This window comes from Calcarisporiella thermophila, assembly GCF_041956535.1.
Source record: "Calcarisporiella thermophila strain CBS 279.70 unplaced genomic scaffold VTP21scaffold_13, whole genome shotgun sequence".
Classification (NCBI taxonomy): domain Eukaryota; kingdom Fungi; phylum Calcarisporiellomycota; class Calcarisporiellomycetes; order Calcarisporiellales; family Calcarisporiellaceae; genus Calcarisporiella; species Calcarisporiella thermophila.
The window spans coordinates 291,359-311,323 of NW_027192203.1; the positions used below are offsets into that span (position 1 = coordinate 291,359).

The following is a 19,965-nucleotide window of genomic DNA, read 5'->3' on the forward strand; positions in this document are numbered from 1 at the left end:
ATGACAACACATAGCGGTTAATAGTAGAAATTTGTTTTTGATCCTACCTGATTATTGGTTGCACGGAACATTCTAAATTGGTAGGGGAACCAAACAGCACCTCATGAGTTTGGGCACTGTGGAATCTGAAAGCTATCCAAATTCACCCCCGCTTCCCCATATGGAAGGGGAATGTCGGTTTAGCCAAGAGCATGGTTGAGCTGGAGGGCAGAGGTTCCAGCTTTGGCTCAACAGCGCTGGAATTCCCTGGAGAAAAGGGGCTTGTCCAATGCTAGCGTAGGACGAAGTCGCGCGGCAAACCATTTGGGGGGGGGGGGGGTAGTGGGGAGGAAGCGGGCTGAAGCAAGGAGCCAACGGCCGGGCCTTATCTTATCAGCAGGCAGGCCAAGTAGCCGGGCATAGGTGCTTATGGCAGGGAGGGCTTGCTTTATAATTTCCTCAGCGCATGCAGAAGCCCGATTTCTACGCGAACGGAGCTCGAGGGGGGTCTATTGTCATTATTTGTCCACAGATGCACTTTCCCGCATATGGGCCAATCCATTGAAATCCAGGGAGAAATTGGAGCGAGTCTTTGGAGGATTTTCTCCATTCGGGCTAAACTAGGTTTCCATGGAGCAGGCTGCCGTCCCGGCGGCCGGCGCATTGGAGCGTGCGCAGCCGGACAAGGGGATCCAGGAACATCGGCGCCACACACGGCAAGGGTCCTCGCACGGCTGGCGGGCACGGCGGCCTGGAAAGCTTGTTTCGAGGGAGAGGGAATAAGCTATGCGGGTGAGTTGTGCAAGTGTCGCGCGTGTTTCGTTGACTTCAAACGCCATATTTAGAGTTGACCCAAACGTCATGGGAGAGTCGGGGACTCGAATTCAAAAATTATATCTGCAACCTATTTTTTTTTTCTCACTTCACCTATTCCTCAAGTGAAAATAGCAGCAGCCTGCCTCTCGCGCCCTTCCCCCCTTTCCCACCATCTCCCCCAGCGCTTGCCTTATCCCAGCTGTTAAATCCTTCGCTGCTTTTTTGCTTAGCTCCCCCCCTCCCTATCAGCATTACCGGCCGCTGTCTTTCTCGGTGGCGAATCATTATTCTATGGAGAGCGGTATCCATCATGAAGAAGGGTAAGCATGCAATGGCGAAGGATTTTTGCTAGACCCGATCGATTATCCCCCATGTGACTCCGATTCTAATGCTTCATATATCGTTCGCCCCCCTCTCCCCCCACAGCAAACTTTTCGTCGGAGGGCTTGACTGGGCAACTACTGGAGGTAAGTCGGTTGCCACCGCTACAGAATTGCCGTTGATCGTGTCCACCGTCCCGCTCACCCTAACCCAAAATCTCATCCCCCGATTCCCTTGATTTCTACAGAAAAGCTAAGAGATTATTTCTCGCAATTCGGGGATGTGCAAGAAGCCACCGTGATGAAGGAGGCCTCGGGCATATCCAGAGGTTTTGGCTTCGTCACGTTCAACGACGAGGCAGCGGTGGATGCCGTGCTCAAGCATGGTCACAGCCATGTTCTGGACGGGAAGACCGTATTTATCTTGGATCTTTCGATGCACTAAGCTCGCCACTCAATCCATCGTATTTCTTTTTTCTCGAGCAGATTGACCCTAAACGTGCAATACCGCGAGAAGAACAGGACAAGACGGAGAAGCTATTCGTAGGTGGGATCTCGCCAGAGGTAACGGAGGATGAGTTTACGGACTTTTTCAAAAGCTACGGCAAAGTTCACGACGCGACCCTGATGGTTGACCGCGACGGCCAACCAAGGGGCTTCGGGTTTGTGACTTTTGAGACTGAAGACGGGGCAGAGAATGTGCTCAGGCGAAAAGACTTGACGCTTCGCGGGAAACCGGTAGAGTATCCCTGGTTGATCACTTGCTTTGATGGCACTAATGCATTGCCACCCTTTAGATCGAGGTAAAGAGGGCGCTCCCAAAACATCGAACCCAGTGGAGGCAACAGAGTTCCCCACCCGCAGCCGTCACTCGCCCCATGCTCGGAGCCGCTCGGGACATCACTCGCGGCGCCTCCCTTCCTCCTACCTCAATCCCCGCTCCGGAATCGCCACTCTACCCGGCTCCTCCTCCTCCCTTGCCACCGCCACCCCCTCCTCCTGGAGCCTACTGGGCTAACATGGACACCAGTATGGCTGCTTCGATACCGCAACCGCAACAGCAAGCTCAGCCACAACGGCCACGGCCACAACCACCACAGCAATTACCACAGCAGCAGCCACAAGCTTTCGTTCCACTGGTTGGCTACTACGGAGGATACGGATACGCCCAGTATACTCCGTTGCCCTATTGGCAATACTATGCCTATGATGCTATGAGTGGACGTGGCTATGTGTCGGTTAGTCCTACAGGATACACCGTGAGCAGTGAGAGCGATCTGGGCGTCAGCGAGGACTCTCAGGTTAGACAGGGTGAAGAAAATCATAGAAGAGGAAAGCATGATGCTCCGACTCCCCCAGATTTGCCGCAGAATACTCCCTCCCTTAGTCCGAGAAGCTTTTCTGAAAGCCAAGCCAGGGTAGAATTTGGAGCATTACATGCTTCACACCCTCCGCAATATCAATATGGTCGATTTTTGGGTTGACACTCTTGCTCCTTGACGTTTTCCTTTTTCTTTGTTAATATTGCCTCTTTTTTTTTTGAAATACATTTTTAATTGATTGACTTGATTTATTTTCTTACTATTTTTTTTTTGTTTTTTTAATTCTCTAAATTTTCTCTTTCTTTCTTTTTATTGTTATATATGTGATATTGCATCGTCAACTTTTTCAAAAATTCTCGTTTATCTCTTTTGCATATATTTATTCTCTACCCTCAATGATAATAATCTATACAAAAGTTCTGAAAAAAATTGAACATTTATTCAAATTGGGAGTATATACAATCTGGAGGACTTGATTATTTTTGGGAGAAAAGGCAGAGAGGATTGATGGAGGTGCGTTACAAGAATAGTAAAGGCGAAAAAAAAAGGTGGGAGGGGGAATCCGAAAAAAAATTCAGCTAATATACATTTTTAGACTGGATTATTGTATAGAAATAATAGTAATAATATTGCCAAAAGAAACCTAAGAAAATGCAGAATCTAAAATGTCTCATTGGACTGGCTTCCTACGGAGCCAGATGTGTCTTTTGATGCGCGAGATCTAAACAGATAAAAGAGATGAGCGCTTAATTTTCGATTCTTGAATTCAACTGCCACGGTTTATCACTCGAAAGCGATTACTTACTGTGAATCTCTGCAAAGGATCCACCACCAACATCCCGCTCCGAATAAGATCCTTTACTTGAAATGAGACGGAATCAGGGCCACGGAAACGGGCATTCTTAATCTAATGTGTAGGGAACTTGTTCAGAATCAACAAACTTGAACGGGGCGGAATAAGACAACTCACATTTTCCAAAAGATATTGATAACCGTCTGGACAGAACGGATACTGCCCCTGAAGCAGAGTGTATAACACCACTCCTAATGACCAGACGTCAGCTTGAAAGCCATCATATGCTTTAGACTGGGATGAATATGGAGAAGGTATTAAAGTCTCAGCGTCTCGAAGAGGGCAATAAGTAATAGCGCTTACTGTTAGCACTTCTGGTGCTACATATTCCGGAGAACTGGATAGATCCCAAAAAAATTAACATAAAATCCTTTGTGTTGCTCTTGGACTCTAAATAATTACCCGCAAGGCCCTTCACACAGCTCGCCTTCCGCCTGGTAAGTTGCAAATCCAAAGTCTCCAATTTTAACGTTAAAATCCTAAGGAGAGGGGGGAACAAAATGAATTGAGGAACCATTAAATAAAGCCACTTTCATTGCCTTACTTTATCTACAAATATATTTTCGAGTTTTAAGTCTCTATGACTTAAAAAAAAAATTTTAACAGAGAAAGTTAGCCATGAATCAAATTCTACTTTCAAACGATTCGGTTACCAGATATTATGAGAATGCATGTAGTCGATGGCCGAAAAAAGCTGCCGAAATATGTGCCACACGAGATTTTCCTCCATTCTACCCATTATACTAAGATATTGGAAAATTTCACCCCCCTCACAGTAGTCCATGACAATGTTGCTACAATAGTCAAAAGCAATAGAGATGAGTTTCACTGAATACTTTTCGAAGGATTTTAGAAATATTCTCTGGAAACATTACGTGCTGAAAAGTGTCCTGTGAACTGCAACCACTTTAACAATGTTTTCGTGCTGTTGTAGACTTCGAATGAGCGCGACCTGGCGCTTTATGTCATTCTTTTTTGCGAAAGTGAGGGTAGGAACTGATTTGATTGCAAAAGCACGTTCAAGGGTGGTTGGATGCGTTGACAAATACACGGTACCTAAATTGACACACTCTTAATATCTGTCAATGTCCAACATTAAAAAACAAGCACAAACCCTCGCTACCCCGACCAATTTGTCGGACCACTGAAAAATTGGCAACCTGCCCTCCCCATAGAAATTGCATCGTGCGTAGCACTTTGCGCGCGAAACGTTTTCCTCTCAGAACGCTTCTGGCAAGTTGATATCCCAATGTCCATGTTGCAGGATCAGAGGTGATAGAGTGGGGCATCATGGTGGCCGAAGTAGAGGGTGCTAGCACCCCAGCAATTTTCGAGTTGCTGAAGGTAGCGGAGGACGTTGAGGGTTGAGGACAAGGAGAATCTAATTCATTAGTAAAGGTAGGCAGGGATGGAGTGGAATGGTGGCCAAAAAAATGTTCGTCCAGAGGGAGTGATGGTTCTGAGTTGGATATGTAGGACGACGTTATATTTACCATTTATACTAATAAATTTAGCAGTGCAATAGAGAGTGTTTGAAAGTGAGCCTTTTAAACTCGTGGTGTTATGTCGTCTCGTGTTGAAATAAAGCACCTTAAGTCTAATATAAAAGCCACAATTATATAATGCGGCATAATTTGATTTTATATCACCATATATTTAGAATGTGCACCGAATTCAGTCAGCGTTTAAAAGATTCACACAATTTCGCACTCGAAAAAGGGGAGCTTGTGTTCTCCGAAAGCACCACCGAAAATGTGGTGCAGAATGGAATCGAGGTGATGTCAGCTAAGGACATTGACTTTTTTTTCTTTACTCACTTGAAAACCACATTAGTTCGAGATAAGATTCGCCCCGAGCCTAGCTTTTAAGCCGGCTGGTAAAGCGGACGCGAAGAAAAACGAAGGAAAGCCAGCGAATCCATTTCTTCCCTATAACCCTACTCTACTAGTACAAGAACTAGATCATCATGTTGTGCTTTTGAACAAATTCTGCGTTGTGCCGTACCACATATTGGTGGTGACGAAGGAATTTTACCCACAGACAGACCCTCCGTTGCCCAAGGACTTTGCAGCAGTGTGGTACTGTTTACGAAGATTTAAAGATAATGCACTTGCATTTTACAATTGCGGTGCCTCATCAGGAGCAAGGTCGAGATATATACTTTTTACATGGTTAATGCCGTAGCTAACCGCGCTAAATAATAGTCAGCCGCATAAGCATATACAAATAGTGCCTATGTCTGCTTGCCCGCCTATTTTCAGCATCCTACCAAAAATACCACCCGAGGACCAAGGTAGCAACAGGGTTGGCCTTAACACACGATCAGATGCCTAATAATTGTATAACTTGCTTTCCTACCCTTCAGGCAAACCTTTAACAACAGAAAATCTCCCTTATATCCATGCGTTTACCAGGCTGGATCTAGACATGTTGCATAATGCGACAGACGAGGATGCGGGTGGATACTTATCCGGCGTGTTCTTTAACCTGTATGATTTTATGATCGATCAAATTCGACACCATCCGACCTCACAGACAAGCTCTGCCGGCTTTGTTTCTTACAATTTCTTGCTATCACAAGATACCATGATGCTTGTACCCAGGACACTAGAAAAATGGGGTGACATTAGCATCAATTCTCTAGGATTTGCTGGCACGCTCCTGGTGAAGAGCTTAGAGCAGCTGAACACGGTTAAAACTAACAGCATACTCGATATTTTGAAATCTGTTTCTTTCCAGAAAACCGAATAAAGTGTGCAGTTAATTAAAATCCCTATGGTTATTTAATCCAATTTGAGTAGTACAGTCACAAGTTTTCTGTTGCTTCGGGTCGTTTATTTAATATTCGAACGTAAAATGGAAGACAAAAATTAAAAAGATGAGCGGGAAACGACGAAAAAGAGAATCTACAAGGCACACCAGTTTTCCATATCAAGTAGGCATTTTCTCTGATTCACTTTATGTATTGATTACAGTTCCAAGTAAATTTGATTGACTACTGATAGAATGAGGCACTTGTCTGGAATGAGGATCATACCAGAAATGAAGCGGGAGTATACTGTTACTGTGGAAAAGATTACAAAGAGTAAATATAGGCGATACAACAGTGATTCTGAATGTTTATTCATAATGTTTGTTCTACCTATAGCACGGAAATAATGTTGCGTTGCAAGCACTGCAGACAACTTTTCCATCCTGGTGAGCCTCTACTCTTTGCTTCTTTATTGCAAACACACATTAAATCAGTATTGAATTTTTTATAAGACTGTGTCCAATGTCTTCCCAATCCACCCTTGCATGGCGACTCCTTTTATGAGTTCACGTGTTCAGTATGCACTAAAGGCACCGAGCACTACCATAGATTGCCTATGAGCTGGTAAACAACCCAAATATTCACCATAAAATGAGGTTTACTCCGATGAGCTCACTATCTGATACGAAATATTTTAGGATGGTGGCCGTTCATCTTGTGATTTATCATTTGATGAAGTCATTTCCAGAGAAAGAATATTTCCGTTGGAAAGAAGATATTTGTGCGCTAATAGATGAATATTGGGATTTCCTCGTTCCTGGGAAAGCCAGTTAGTCTACTTTTTTGCTCCTCGAGCATTGATGCAATCTATCTCATTTTTTTGTTTTATTATTTTTAGAATCACAAACATGGCATAATACGGTAGCAAGCGCATTATCGACTCATAGCTCCATTTTTATGTCCGGCTACGAAAAGCAGAAGCAAGCTGGTATTCTATTAGACTTTTTACATAATGCTCCACAAGATCTCTTATTCATTTACATATAGGCTGGTGGAAACTGAGGGAATGTCGTCCTCCTGAGAAAGGTAGCTAGGTTAGAATATTTTTCAAACCTTGCATCTCCACTAACACCATCGCATTTTGGAAGGTGTCAAAAATAAGTCGGGAAGATCCACAAAAATCTCCACTCCATCCCGTTCGCACTCAACACCTAACAAACGTGCCAATCCTGTCCCCAGCACAAGTGGGGTATGTTATTTTCCCCCCATTTCCTTAGTTGATATATTGATTTTCCACTGATCGAACTACCGATTTCAGAATAATGACAGGGACACAATTTCAGTAGAAGAGCAGAAATCTCCACCCTCTTCTTCAATCAATCAGCCTATCGGCACTCCTAATCAGAGCCAACATACTAGGAGAGAAATATCCTCATTTTTTGAGGGTTGCGCTGAGGGCGCCTCAACTCCAATTTTATTTGACAACTTTGATCCTTCCCAGCTCCTTTCAGGCTCTGATTCTCCCGAGTTTCGCTCAAAACTGATATCGGCGAATAAGCAGGATACCGCCGTAAGTTTACCCTTTTCGTAAGCGAGAGTCACATTTTGTCTTTACTAACTCATGTTCTCACTACAAAACAGGCCAAGAGAATAAAATTTGAAATGCACGAGAAAGAAGAAGAAAAAGATGCTGCAGAAATTGTGGAGGCCAATATCCCTTTGGGGCCTGCTGAGCCAAAAATAGTCGAGAATTTGGCTGTAAACAGTACACCATCTCTAAATCAGGAAAAATCCGAGAAATCACAAAATGTTGTGGAGAATGCAGCTGAAAGCAAATCAGAGAACAGTGATATGGTAAGGATTGGACTAAAATGTCGCCTATTTATTAGTGACTTACCTGCTATTCATAGAGCAATAACAAAGAAAAAAAGTTACAAGCAACTCCTAAGGAAAAGCGATTAGCCATTGGTCAGCAGGAAGAATGGGAAATGTTGCAGAGGTTGGAAAATGCTCGCAAGCCTCTCTGTGCCCGAGCCTCTAGACTTCGTAGAAAACTCCAGTTACGCAGAGTGAGTTTGCTACAAGACTTGAGGTATTGTGTAAAAGTTCATTTATTGTTGGGAATTCATATAGATGAAACGCTCCCTTGGACTTAAAATTTTCGACTTGGATGCTCTCGTGACAACCCATTTGCGTTCCCCACACGAATTAGAGCCAATAATATTTTCAGCAAAGCAACCTCTATCAACAGAGATCCTAGCCAAACAACTGGAAGAACATACGAAGGTAATGATAAAAGTTTATTGCCAATGTTATACATGGAATTCTCTCTAACTTTGCTTCGATAAGACAATCACTAATACACCATACGCGAACTCCTTTTTGTCTCGTCTGTATGGATCACCCCATCTTTCAAGTTCCCTCACATCAGATGAAGCCTGGACAAGTCCTTATCTTGGACGCAAACTTCGACCATTTATACGACGGGATTATGAAATAAGGCCTCCAAAAATGGCTCTTTTACAGGATATAATTAGCTACTCGCATCGGTAATCAGGCTTTTTTTTTTACATTGATATACAGGTATGTTTGTATGTTTACATGAGCCTAATTATTCATCTAGGCATGACCCAGAATGGATCCCACCTCCATTGCCCCCAATTGATTATTGCTATATACAACGAGAGCACCTAACTCAAGTGAACTCGTTACTCTGTCGTTGCCTCTGGCCTGGGATTGATAGTGAGTAGCCATATTAATATACGACTGAAAATGATACATGTTTATATAAATCCGCAAATTTAGTTTCAGAGGCACTCTTATTCCAAGACTTTAGCATTGTGGCTCTTTATAAGCGATTGGTGATTGGATGCGCCTTTATGACACCCGAGGGCTATGTGACGTATATTGCCGTGGCACCTGGATGGGATAGAGTAGGTATAGGCCAATTCATGTTATACCACTTGTTACAAACGGCAATGGGGAGAGATCTTACACTCCATGTATCAGCAAACAATCGTGCAATGCTACTTTACCAAAAATTCGGTTTCAAACCAGAGGAATTTATCGTGAACTTTTACGATAAATATCTACCCGAGGGAAGCATTGAGTGTAAAAACGCCTTTTTTTTGCGACTTAGAAGATGATCTTTTGTTATATAATGGCACTTTTTATCCAACGCGCATATAAAATAATTGTGAAATTTTATGGAATTCTACTCTTACATAAAATACAGGTTTAAACAATAGAGAGGCGGACATTCTAAATGCAGAATAACAGAATAAAAGTATCAAAGAAAATAACGGGAGGAAGCCAAGACAATATCAGGATGAATCGCAGTTTATATCCCAGAAGAACTATCGGTTCCAGCAGAACTCCCGACTAAAGAGCTTGAGTTGGTCCTTGGCATTTCAAGCACTAGCCTATCTTCTACCATTTGGGTATGGTCATTGTCGTCCTCAAAGCGTAACTGATAATGACCAGGCTTGCTTTTATTCTATAATTTGAAAATTAAATCATACCCGCTTAGTTCAACACTTGCTTTCATTAAATATTACAACACAATATATACCTTGCTGGGGGGCGTGATGACTTTGGCTTTATAAAAGCATGTAGTTGAAGGATAAAGAGCAAGAACATCACTCCCCGCTGCGAATTCAGGGTAATCTTCGTTTTCATTTGGAATTGGTAGAACATGCCGAGGATTAAGCATATATTTACTAACATAATAAACAATATAGTCAGCAAAAATCCATAAATGAGCATAGGCAATAAAACTTACGCATGATTTCCATTATCATCTGGATCCGTATCTTGAACATGATACCTGTAGTAAAAAAGTTGAGAACATATTTATGTATAAAGAGCAAAGCAAGGAAAACCCACTTGTTCTTGTCAGAGTTAAAATCAAGAACGACTGCCTTAATCCATTCTTCCGTCTTGTCAAATTTCTTTGATATTTTTGCAGCCACCTGGGATGAATCGAAAAATTAGTAACATTTCGGTTGCAATGTAATAATAATGGTAATACCTCGCGCCCCTTTGGAATAATGCCATTTTCTAGGGAAGAATATCTTGTAGTTTTTGGTACGATGAAGATGTCGTCAGTAAAAGGGAAATATCGTAAAGATTTAATTGAGCATACCTTTGACTTTTTCCGTTGCTCACACTTGAGTCAGAATCGCCTTTTCGTTTCTTGCGTTTGGTTTCCACTGCAGAATAAAGGGAATTATAGATCAAAACTACTCTTATATTGCTTTGAGTTATCGTTAGTATACCTGAGGGATTCTCTGCCGCATTTTGAAGAGCACAAAGGATGGATATATTTTCATGCACCGCGGAAATACTCCTATAGCAAACGGGGTATAAGCTCAACGAAATCTTTGGGCACGTATAAATTCAATGTTCACTTTTTTTCGGAAGTAGATAGCTCGATTCCTTGCTTGTAAAGCTGGGTTAATTTTGTAACAATAGAAGCTTGTGAAACTACAACAATTATACAAATTTTAGCCAAAAATTTAAAGATTTCGAGTTAAATCTCTTGAAAACGGATAGTATAAGTCATGGCTGTATTTGCTTTTTGAATCAAAATTACCTTCTCCATTCTCTAGCGAATTGTGGAATTTGTTAACACTACCGAGCACAATGTCAAGTTCGCGCTGGATCGAGTCTAATTTCTGCATTTCTAGACATATTTGTCGCCATACTTGTGTTTCTCCGTTGTCCTCAATGGTATTATTAAAAGGACGATTACGGTTCTTTCTCTCCGACATCACGGCGATTGAATTGAGAAATCTCAAGACACGAAGGTATTAAATGTTATGTGGCTTATCCATATTGTATTAGGAAATGTAATGAAGTTTGATACTAAACACTAATTAGGAAGGAAGCCATTGCAAATTGGATGCAGCCTGATATACACCAAGACATAAAAGTGTACCGAAGAAGGGATATGCGCAGTATTTTAATGAGTTGATATACTACTTCAGTCGTTTGAGTTCATTCTCAAGTTATGAAACGAGATATGTTTTCAAGTGATTGCGCTATTTAAGCTGGCGGGTAATGGACCTGGTAGAATATTTGACGACTTGGCATACTTCGGTGGAAAAAAGGAAAATCAATTGAGAAACTCAGGTTATTTTTTACAAGGTAAATCCAGTAATGCTGAAGAGGGCAAAAATGGCAAAGAAGGCAGAATGAATGAAAACTATGCTTGAGTATCAGTGTCCTTTTCAGAAGGTTCCTCGACAGAGTTTTCGTTGGCCTGATCCGAACCTTGTTCTGCTCCCGGAGCAATTGAACCCGTGGTCGCAGTTAATAGCGCTGTAGGGGCAGAAACACCCTGATTGATCAAATTGTTTGCAACACTAGTCAAGCTATTCCCAAGCCCAAAAAGGAACCCCCTTGCAATATAGAGCAGATGTTAATAAAAGAATATTTGAGGGCTAAATTTAAAAAGAGAGCATACATGTACTTATCGTCGTTAATTTTACCATCAAAGAATGTCTGGCGCATCTTGAAAAATGTAGTACATGTTAACAGACTATCACTTCCAGCTTGATGTTGCGGTCCAAGTCGCGTAACCTTCGGGAAAAAAAAAGTTATAAAAAGCCTTCTGAATTTGTTCAATTCCTATACCTGTAAATCATCAGCAACATCTTGTAAGCCGCCCTTAAGGTTCTTGCAACTCTTCATCAAGTATTTTATATCATATATGCATGGGAAATAGATACGCAACAATTCGAAAAATTCGGACTCTTCTGCAGGAAGGGGCGCACACGAAAGTACTTTAATCAGATACCCAAAATCATAGCCGCTATTTAATGCAATATAGAGGTAGAGAGATATTATCAAAATAAATTAGATCAACTCATTAAGAATAAAAAAAGCCTAAAATTACCTATGAAATGATATCCATTTAACTTCATCAGTTAGCACCAAACCTGAGCTTGTCAGCAGTTCACCAAAATGTTGAACATCAATTCCATTTTCTTCGTGTTTTTTGAAGTCCAATCCGGATTTTGTTAATAAATCGATGGAATCAGGTGCATACATATCATTACTAACAAGAAATAGCGTCAATAAAGCTTCACAAGAAAAACTGTCATGAATATACATACGAGAGATCGAACTTGAAATTGAATTGCCAGGTGCAAGTGTCCTTGGGCATATTTCCATTTTCATCAGCAAAAGTAATTCCAAGCTGAATAATCTTTAACAAATCGACATTCGCACGCAAAGTCTGGTAATGATAGTCAGAGGAAGATTGAAACTTGCCGATGGGCCGAGCAACTACACCGGGAAACTCAGTGTCCTGTAAAATAAATATTAGAAGTAATTAGATTGAATGAATAAAAAGGATTTATATAAAAAAATACTATACCATTGCTAAGTAAGGGTATTTATCCACCAGATCCCGAAGGATGGACATTTCTTCTTCAAGATTTTCCGCCCATACCTCCTTAATTATATATTTACTGTCTGCTCCCGGCATTTTTCATCAATTCTATTAAAAAAAAAGAACTCAGGTTTGCTAGATACTGTAATAGTGGGTGTGGCTTAAATTTTTTATATATTGCATTTTCGCGCTCTTATTAAGTTAGTTTAACGATGGCAAACGATTTCAACAGTCCAGTAGATGTAATACGACAATTAAATAACCGCTCAGAAGTAATTAATACAATTTCATGGACTGTATTCACAAGATATACTTATGGCACTAAAATCTTATGTTTGCTTTTAATCTATTCTTATAGCGCGATTTCAACTACGAAGATTCCGATACTTTTGAAAATGAGATAAATGAATTCTATGGATATCTCGAAATACCTCTATTATTAGAAAACAAAAAGGCGTTTGATGAAGGATTTAAAGAATGTGAGTTTTCTAATTAATCTTTGACAATTTTTACTTATTGTATATCGGAATTTCCTAGCATGGATAAATAGTCCTTTGACCGAGAGGAGATCTCATATTGAGTTTCTCCTCGAACAACTTGAGCTTACAACTGCTGAAAAACGCCTTACTGCTGCAAAAAAGTTGGCATATATCGCTCACGGTAAGCCTGCACTTATTGTAGTATATTGACTCGGCATCCCTCCTAAGTTTGCATATTGCAATATTCGAATAGGTAACTTCGGAGAACTTAAAAAAAAAGAAGACCATATATCTTGGGTTATTGAAAATAATAAAACTTTACGCGATGCTGGTGCGCTTTTATCATATTTTCATGCTCTTAAAGTCGCGTCTTCTGTATACGACCATGCTAGGTAACTTCATAAATTTTGCCTGCCGGAATTTCCGGTGCCCAAGCTGTTCTTTTCTTTCAAAATTTACTTTTCTTCCTCTAAAATCTCATTAAATCTTCTGTATTGGCTAGACAAACTGGTGATTCCCTTCCATCAAGTGGGCGGCAGCAAATTGTAAAAGAGGCTATTATGGAAATTGGATATTATCTCGGGCTGATATATATGCTGATTGAAGTTCACCGTGGGAACAGTAATTTCGAGGAAGAAATAAGTAAGTACTTTAATCGTTGCACTTGTATTCATATGCTTTTGACCTTTTTTTTTTACAAATCACAATGTATTCTAGTGATTACTGAGCCTCCATTAATATGTTATTTGTTTAATCTATTGGGGAAATTGAGAGATAGATCCATCAAGGGATATCCAATCAAAAAAGTAAGTGATTCTGATATCTTTGTGATCGTATGCATTTGGCTTAGGAAATAAAACCATTATTAATGAGTATACTCAACACGTAGCTACTACCTTTAATATGGAAAACCATGTTGGCTAGTTTTGGCGGTACAAGTGAGGCAGATAGGCTGAAAAATGCTGCACGAATTTGCAATGGGCTTCCGCCTTACATTGACAATGGTATTTCCCTGATTTTTATCTTAAAAATATAAGCTTGCTAAACTCTTTTATCCTATATAGCCTCTATTCCTAAATCACTTCCCAATGAAACATTAAATTTTCATAACGAAACTTCTCTGAGATATCCTGGTTACTCATCTCCGCCTTTTCCACCCTGCATCCCTCCGACACTACAAACATATCTTTCAAGCCATATGCATAAAAATGACATATCTACACAACTAGGTAATGCTCCTCTGAGAACACGGCGTCAAAATACCACATCACCCGTTGTTTCCTTTCCTGTCTCATTAAATGCCCCAGCCGTTCCTAAAGCGGTTCAGGAGGCTGGAGCATTACTGACCGAAAATATGTATATTTCAACATCCATGTGGCAAACCATCCAAGAAACCGAGCTAATGGCTAAAGGTGCAACACAAGCCAATCCATCTAGTACAAGTGAACTTGACCCAGACAATCCTGAACTTGCTGCAGATATTAAGAAAATAGAGCGAGTTGAATTATTTTACGTAATAGGCATTTTTTTTTTAGGAAATTTCAATGAGTATAACTTTGTTTATTTTATAGTATGAGATCCTCCCAAATTTGCAGAACATCCTGATCGTATTGTTAAAACTATTACTAGCTACAGTAACAGGTTCTAACAATGCAACTACCAATGACAACAGCAAAGGCTCCAATGCAATTGGAAAATCCAATGAATCTGTTCCAGACAAGGGTAAATATAATAGCCCACTTTTATACTTTTCACTATTTAACGTTAATAATCATAATTAATAATAGCTCCTAATAATGTCGATCGCATTAATCCTATGCCCGAGGCTATGATAGATGAACTGGAAACTGCTCGGCAGCGTGAAATTACTACTAAGGCAGTCTCAGGGATTCTACTCCTATTACTTAAATTCACTAAAGTAAATCGTAAGTTCTAATACTAGTTTACACTCTGGTATTTCTTAAAATATAAACTGATGTTACCTCCTTCGTCTTTGTAGATGTTTTAAAGTTCGAATATATCTGCCAACTTCTTGTTGACTCGAACTGCCTACTATTAATTTTGAAAATGTTTGGCCTCCAAGACATTCTAACAACAACATCTGCAAATAATGAAATTAAATCCATGAAGTTAGTATTACTTTACTTTTTTTCTTTCTTCCTCAAAACTCACTTTTCGAATGGTAGTTTTTTTAATTTATGTACGAACAACATTTTGGCAAAGGCAGAAGTGGTTTCGGGAGGTGCTCAGCAAATTTTATCTGCATTTTTGCCTTCGAACGACATCACCCAGGATTCGACTCAAAATGAAACACGGCTCCAGACTCAAACGTGCTGGCGTAACATGTTTTCCTCGATTAATTTTCTTCGTATTCTGCAGAAGCTGACCAAACGTAAAACAAATCGTATTCTTCATTTAATGGAGTTCAAAGCCTCGGTAATTCAAATATCTCCATTACTTCTTTTTTTATCTGTAATATTGAATTAGAGATGACATTATGGCTAGGTTATTTTGAAGCGAATTCTCAAAGTTTCGCAGCCCATGCTCGAGCTCTACACACTTAAGGTGCTTCGCAGTTTGGTACCTTACCTTGGTAGAAAATGGAGACAAAGTATGCACTTTTTTTACTGATTTAAGCCAAACAAAATGGCTGATTCTCTCTCTTTTATTAGATAATATGAAAGTGATCACAGCAATATTCATGCGGTGCAAACCAGAGTTGCATGCCGACGACTATGGTACAGATTTTGACGTGAATGAAGCTATTGTAAGATTTGATTATACTAAATGAAACTTTTGAAACCAATAACATTGCTATATTGAAATAGTTGCAAGACCAACGACTAAGGACCCTGATTAAGTCTTATAACGAGCGACTATATCCCGAAGTTTTTTCAATGCTTTCGTATGGTGATCAATCCAATACCCACCGTAGCGAAAACTTACTTGACTCTTCAAATCATTACACTTCCTATACAAATAATCCCGATGATTTTCCCTCCATGGCTCGTAAGATCCCCACGCCTATTTCAATTTACTTCTATTCCACCGACGCCCAACCGCTGGATGAGATATACCTGGAGTATGATCGGTTGGAAAAGAAGTTATTTTCCTTATCAGATCCTCTCAAACTGCAGAGTAGTTGGCAAAGTGAACCCTTTGAACTCATTGAAGCTAAGCTAAATGAGTATAGTAAAATCAAGCAAATTGAGTAATGACACATACGAATTTTTAATGACAGATTTTGCTCGAATATTCTCTATGATATCTATCTCTAAATTCTTTTGGCTATGATATACCATCAGTTCTTCAAATTTTTTGTATATATTTTTTAGTATATCCGAAAGTTTTCAATATTATTTGCTCTGGCTCTCTTCTATCCCCTCCCCTCACCCTTTTTTTTTTTGATAGAAAAAGTCAAATAAGATTAAAACGTGATGGATTTTAGGCGAAATTATGAAATATAAATTGAAAGCAACTTATTATTGTATAGCAAAAATTTAGCTAACAGACTACTTATTTCAGAATAAAGAAAAGGAAATATGGCAATAAATCCTAGAGACTGACTAAAGCTTTTTGTATATCTTTCTACCCTCAATTCGGAATCCTTGATCAGCGAATAGTCGCGATTGATAAAACGATGCTACATCAAATAGCTGATACTCGCGTGCGCGCGCCTCGAATTCTTCCTGGTCGAGATCTACTTCAGGAGGTACTTCGTCACGATGGCTACGAATATGGTAATAACGCACTCTCTCGCGCACCATGCGAGTGAGTGTAAAGAGAAGAAGTTCTTCTTGATCACGGGCCTTATTAATGTATTTAGCGAAAGCCTATGTATTAATTAATATATTAACGATTAAAGAAACAATTTGATATATGTGAATGATATGCCAACTTTTCGATATCGTCTTGTAAGCGATAGTTTCTGAGCAGATATAAACGATTCAACCATGACCTGAATGGCAACGTTTACATCATCAGATCGCACGTCGTATCGAAGATGCATTCGAGCATGAGCCTCAGCCATTCGCAACATAGATTCAAGATGTCGCAGAGTAATAGGATTCGATCCAGTAGCCTAGTTTTAAATTGATAAATACCTTAAAGTTAAGATCATAGCATTCTAAAAGTTACCAGAGATTCTCTACGCAGCTCAGCATATACATTCGACAATTTATCATCATCCGCTTGATTCAGTCGTGGATGTATTTTATCCCGCGCATACATTATGTATTTACGGAGTAAGTCTTGAGGAATTATCTGATTTAATATGCATTGTTAGTTGGTGGCACTCAGGTATAGTTGTAAAGTAGTACCTACATCTTCATCTTCAGCCCTATTATCTTGCACTGTGTCAGAGCTGGGATCATATTCAGGATGACTTCTAACGTGCGACGAAACGACAAATCTAGCAAGCACCTCATCGCCCAGAGGGTCAACAGTATCACGAACCACACACATGATATCAAATCGAGAAAGAATTGGCTCAGTAAGCTCTACGTTTTCCGCAAAGCTCCGAACAGCATTATAACGACCATTGATTGGATTAGCAGCAGCGATAATAGCACACCTGGCCTGCAGGGTCGTAACAATTCCTGCCTTTGAAATTGATATGCTCTGTTGCTCCATAGCCTCATGTATACTCGTTCTGAACAAAAAGTATCAAATAGAATATATCAATAAAAATTTCACCGCAAAGCCGATTTTAAGTAGGAAATAAATTGTGTAAATCGTAAACATACCTATCAGCATCGTTCATTTTATCGAATTCATCAATCAAGCAAACGCCTTTGTCGGCTAATACAAGTGCACCTCCTTCCAATGTCCATTCTTTGGTAACAGGATCTTTACGCACAGCGGCGGTGAGACCAACAGCTGATGCACCTTGGCCAGTTGTAAAAACGGCACGGTGGGCAGTTTTCTCAATATATTTAAGAAACTGAGATTTAGCAGTACCAGGATCTCCGAGTAGCAAGACATTTATATCGCCACGGATCCGATGTTTGCCTTTGATATCTTTAGGAACACCGCCAAATAATGCTAATGCGATCCCTCGCTTGATATCTTCGTGTCCATAGATCGAAGGGGCGATACTCTTCATGATCTAAATATAATTGCGATTATTATGTGTGTGTGGATCCGAAAAATAATAGTGAACAAACTCTTTTTCCAATCCGACGATCTTTAGCAAGCATTTGAATCTGCTTTTCATCATCCTCAGTTAAACGGAAACTTGCAAATAAATCTTCTTTTTTGCTAATGTGATTGGCCTCAATTATTGTCGCGAAAACTGGGAATCCATTTCTGATATTTAACGATGCTTCGAAGTTATTCCGATAGATACCAGTTACTTCCTATTTTTGGAGATAAAACAATAATAATCACCATAGATATAAATAAGAATAAAAAGTTTTGAATACTAACTATTTCTTCGCCTGGTTTCGCCGAATCAACCAAATCCCAAAGAAGTACAATTTCGCGATGGCGAGGTAAACGGCCAGCCGGAACAGTACCAGGACTTTCCTGAAGGGTCAGCTTCTGATAATTGCGGTACACAGTCTGGAAATAGGGTGTTCTCAAATTGTAAGTATAGAAATTAAAAGAATAGTAGGCAATCGTACCTGCTCAGCAACAATTGAGAATGGCCCGCGACGAGCACAATTCGAACAGCGAGTAACTTTAGCTTCATTATTAGCGTCTTGGTAGATTGGGCCAAGAATAACGCCACAGCCTCCGCACTCATATTTGACATATTTGAGCTGCGGAAAAACTACCGTTCTTCGTGTCACGACACCAGTTACTCGAACTAGACAATTGAGCTGAGATTGTCTTGAGAATCAATTCAAAATAGATTTATTAGCTTCGGACAGCAAATCTTGACATAATAAACAAGTCATACCTGAGATCTCTGAGCGAACATACGGCTGGAAGATCAGTAATTCGAACATGAATCTCTGGATGAATTCGCTGATAAGCAGGATACTGAATTAAGGTAGTCTCCATTGCAACTTGATCAAATATTTTGAGCATCTCCGTCGGTGAGTTTGCGAGAAAGTATGATAGAAGTGGTTTGCGATTTGCAAGGTGTAGGTAACACACTTCAAGACTTTCGGAATTAGCTATTATAAATGAATAGTTGAATATGAATACCAAGCTTAAATGTTGAATAAATTAATATATTACTCTCTCCCAATGTTCGAATTCTTTCACCATACACCGACGAACCCTTTTCATCGACATAGCTAAGAAGAAAATCTTTAAACTCTCTCCGTATGGTTCTACGTTGAGCGTCAAGTGAAATCCATTGGGAGATAGTGCTCGTCTTAACGTTTGAGAGCTCTTCTAAAGTCATTTCCGCCTAATATGGTAAAGCATACAATGGTGAAAATAAAGTGGAATTTTTCACCAAAAGTTAGATATGGTACTTCTTCAATATTATCCATCAGTATATCTTCAGATTCATGAAATATACGACGTCGATGTCGAATTTTTAATGGCTCTTCCGGTTCATCATCAAGATCCTCTAGAAAAGCGGCGGGAACTCTGCCCTCTCGTCTTAATCTCTCGTTGTCACGTCTATTTAAAATAGCATCAACTGCTTTGCGTTGTGATATGTCCATAGTGTCATATTCGTTTTCATCGAGTTCATCAAAATCGTAATTATCAAGTCTGACATCCTGTTTGTAATCACTGTAAAAATCTGTTAATATGAGATTATTTTGAATTTCATTTCAGAGCTGTAACACTTGCGTTTCCATCCCAGGCCCAAACAAATCTTCTCCTTCGTCCTCTTCCTCTTCTGGTTGTAACTCTTCAAGTTCGTCAATTGGATCATCGAATTCGCGGTATGCCTCCCCAAATGGTTGAGGTGAAGAGGGCGGGAGTGATGCCGCCGCGGGAGAAGAAATATCATGTGCAGATACAAGTGACCTCCTTCTTTTCCTACCGTCAGATGACTACAGGAGAATTAGCTAATGAAATCTAATATATAGCACTCTGTATGAATGCTTTGTAGACTCAATTACCATAGTTACGTATTGAATA

General features: G+C 40.1%; 8 protein-coding genes across 8 annotated transcripts; 4 read left to right on the top strand and 4 right to left on the bottom strand.

Moving 5' to 3' along the window:
* Positions 1-609: 609 nt before the first annotated feature.
* Positions 610-2,599, top strand: VTP21DRAFT_2027 (uncharacterized protein; the record flags this gene model as incomplete). The annotated part of the gene is made up of 6 exons (XM_069392177.1): positions 610-701; positions 1,026-1,115; positions 1,222-1,262; positions 1,364-1,530; positions 1,602-1,853; positions 1,913-2,599. 6 exons carry the CDS (start codon positions 610-612, stop codon positions 2,597-2,599), a joined length of 1,329 nt encoding a protein of 442 aa, XP_069250604.1.
* A 508-nt stretch (positions 2,600-3,107) lies between these two features.
* Positions 3,108-4,786, bottom strand: VTP21DRAFT_2028 (uncharacterized protein; the record flags this gene model as incomplete). The annotated part of the gene is made up of 9 exons (XM_069392178.1): positions 3,108-3,158; positions 3,243-3,344; positions 3,408-3,524; positions 3,594-3,627; positions 3,693-3,769; positions 3,835-3,874; positions 3,944-4,084; positions 4,166-4,346; positions 4,405-4,786. 9 exons carry the CDS (start codon positions 4,784-4,786, stop codon positions 3,108-3,110), a joined length of 1,125 nt encoding a protein of 374 aa, XP_069250605.1.
* Positions 4,787-4,951: 165 nt separating this feature from the next.
* Positions 4,952-6,041, top strand: VTP21DRAFT_2029 (uncharacterized protein; the record flags this gene model as incomplete). Its single annotated transcript, XM_069392179.1, has 4 exons — positions 4,952-5,065; positions 5,124-5,437; positions 5,495-5,583; positions 5,656-6,041. The coding sequence occupies 4 exons, from the start codon at positions 4,952-4,954 to the stop codon at positions 6,039-6,041; spliced, it is 903 nt and encodes a 300-aa protein (XP_069250606.1).
* A 127-nt stretch (positions 6,042-6,168) lies between these two features.
* Positions 6,169-9,188, top strand: VTP21DRAFT_2030 (uncharacterized protein; the record flags this gene model as incomplete). Its single annotated transcript, XM_069392181.1, has 15 exons — positions 6,169-6,225; positions 6,296-6,375; positions 6,439-6,488; positions 6,555-6,666; positions 6,741-6,871; positions 6,941-7,030; positions 7,090-7,128; positions 7,191-7,291; positions 7,361-7,612; positions 7,684-7,896; positions 7,953-8,111; positions 8,176-8,328; positions 8,392-8,591; positions 8,666-8,784; positions 8,848-9,188. 15 exons carry the CDS (start codon positions 6,169-6,171, stop codon positions 9,186-9,188), a joined length of 2,097 nt encoding a protein of 698 aa, XP_069250607.1.
* A 194-nt stretch (positions 9,189-9,382) lies between these two features.
* VTP21DRAFT_2031 (uncharacterized protein) lies at positions 9,383-10,814 on the bottom strand (the record flags this gene model as incomplete). The annotated part of the gene is made up of 9 exons (XM_069392182.1): positions 9,383-9,538; positions 9,614-9,761; positions 9,824-9,868; positions 9,928-10,013; positions 10,073-10,115; positions 10,187-10,253; positions 10,320-10,390; positions 10,452-10,527; positions 10,637-10,814. 9 exons carry the CDS (start codon positions 10,812-10,814, stop codon positions 9,383-9,385), a joined length of 870 nt encoding a protein of 289 aa, XP_069250608.1.
* Positions 10,815-11,248: 434 nt separating this feature from the next.
* On the bottom strand, positions 11,249-12,535 carry VTP21DRAFT_2032 (uncharacterized protein; the record flags this gene model as incomplete). The annotated part of the gene is made up of 6 exons (XM_069392183.1): positions 11,249-11,444; positions 11,510-11,625; positions 11,680-11,857; positions 11,942-12,103; positions 12,162-12,355; positions 12,425-12,535. 6 exons carry the CDS (start codon positions 12,533-12,535, stop codon positions 11,249-11,251), a joined length of 957 nt encoding a protein of 318 aa, XP_069250609.1.
* A 116-nt stretch (positions 12,536-12,651) lies between these two features.
* On the top strand, positions 12,652-16,133 carry VTP21DRAFT_2033 (uncharacterized protein; the record flags this gene model as incomplete). The annotated part of the gene is made up of 15 exons (XM_069392184.1): positions 12,652-12,711; positions 12,798-12,918; positions 12,977-13,099; positions 13,172-13,310; positions 13,421-13,560; positions 13,636-13,724; positions 13,808-13,922; positions 13,983-14,431; positions 14,490-14,640; positions 14,706-14,843; positions 14,918-15,047; positions 15,105-15,354; positions 15,424-15,529; positions 15,591-15,685; positions 15,747-16,133. 15 exons carry the CDS (start codon positions 12,652-12,654, stop codon positions 16,131-16,133), a joined length of 2,493 nt encoding a protein of 830 aa, XP_069250610.1.
* Positions 16,134-16,484: 351 nt separating this feature from the next.
* VTP21DRAFT_2034 (uncharacterized protein) lies at positions 16,485-19,949 on the bottom strand (the record flags this gene model as incomplete). Its single annotated transcript, XM_069392185.1, has 13 exons — positions 16,485-16,751; positions 16,817-16,999; positions 17,056-17,181; positions 17,242-17,569; positions 17,664-18,025; positions 18,084-18,275; positions 18,346-18,480; positions 18,543-18,750; positions 18,821-19,040; positions 19,105-19,279; positions 19,347-19,611; positions 19,672-19,877; positions 19,947-19,949. The coding sequence occupies 13 exons, from the start codon at positions 19,947-19,949 to the stop codon at positions 16,485-16,487; spliced, it is 2,670 nt and encodes an 889-aa protein (XP_069250611.1).
* Between the last annotated feature and the right edge of the window lie 16 nt (positions 19,950-19,965).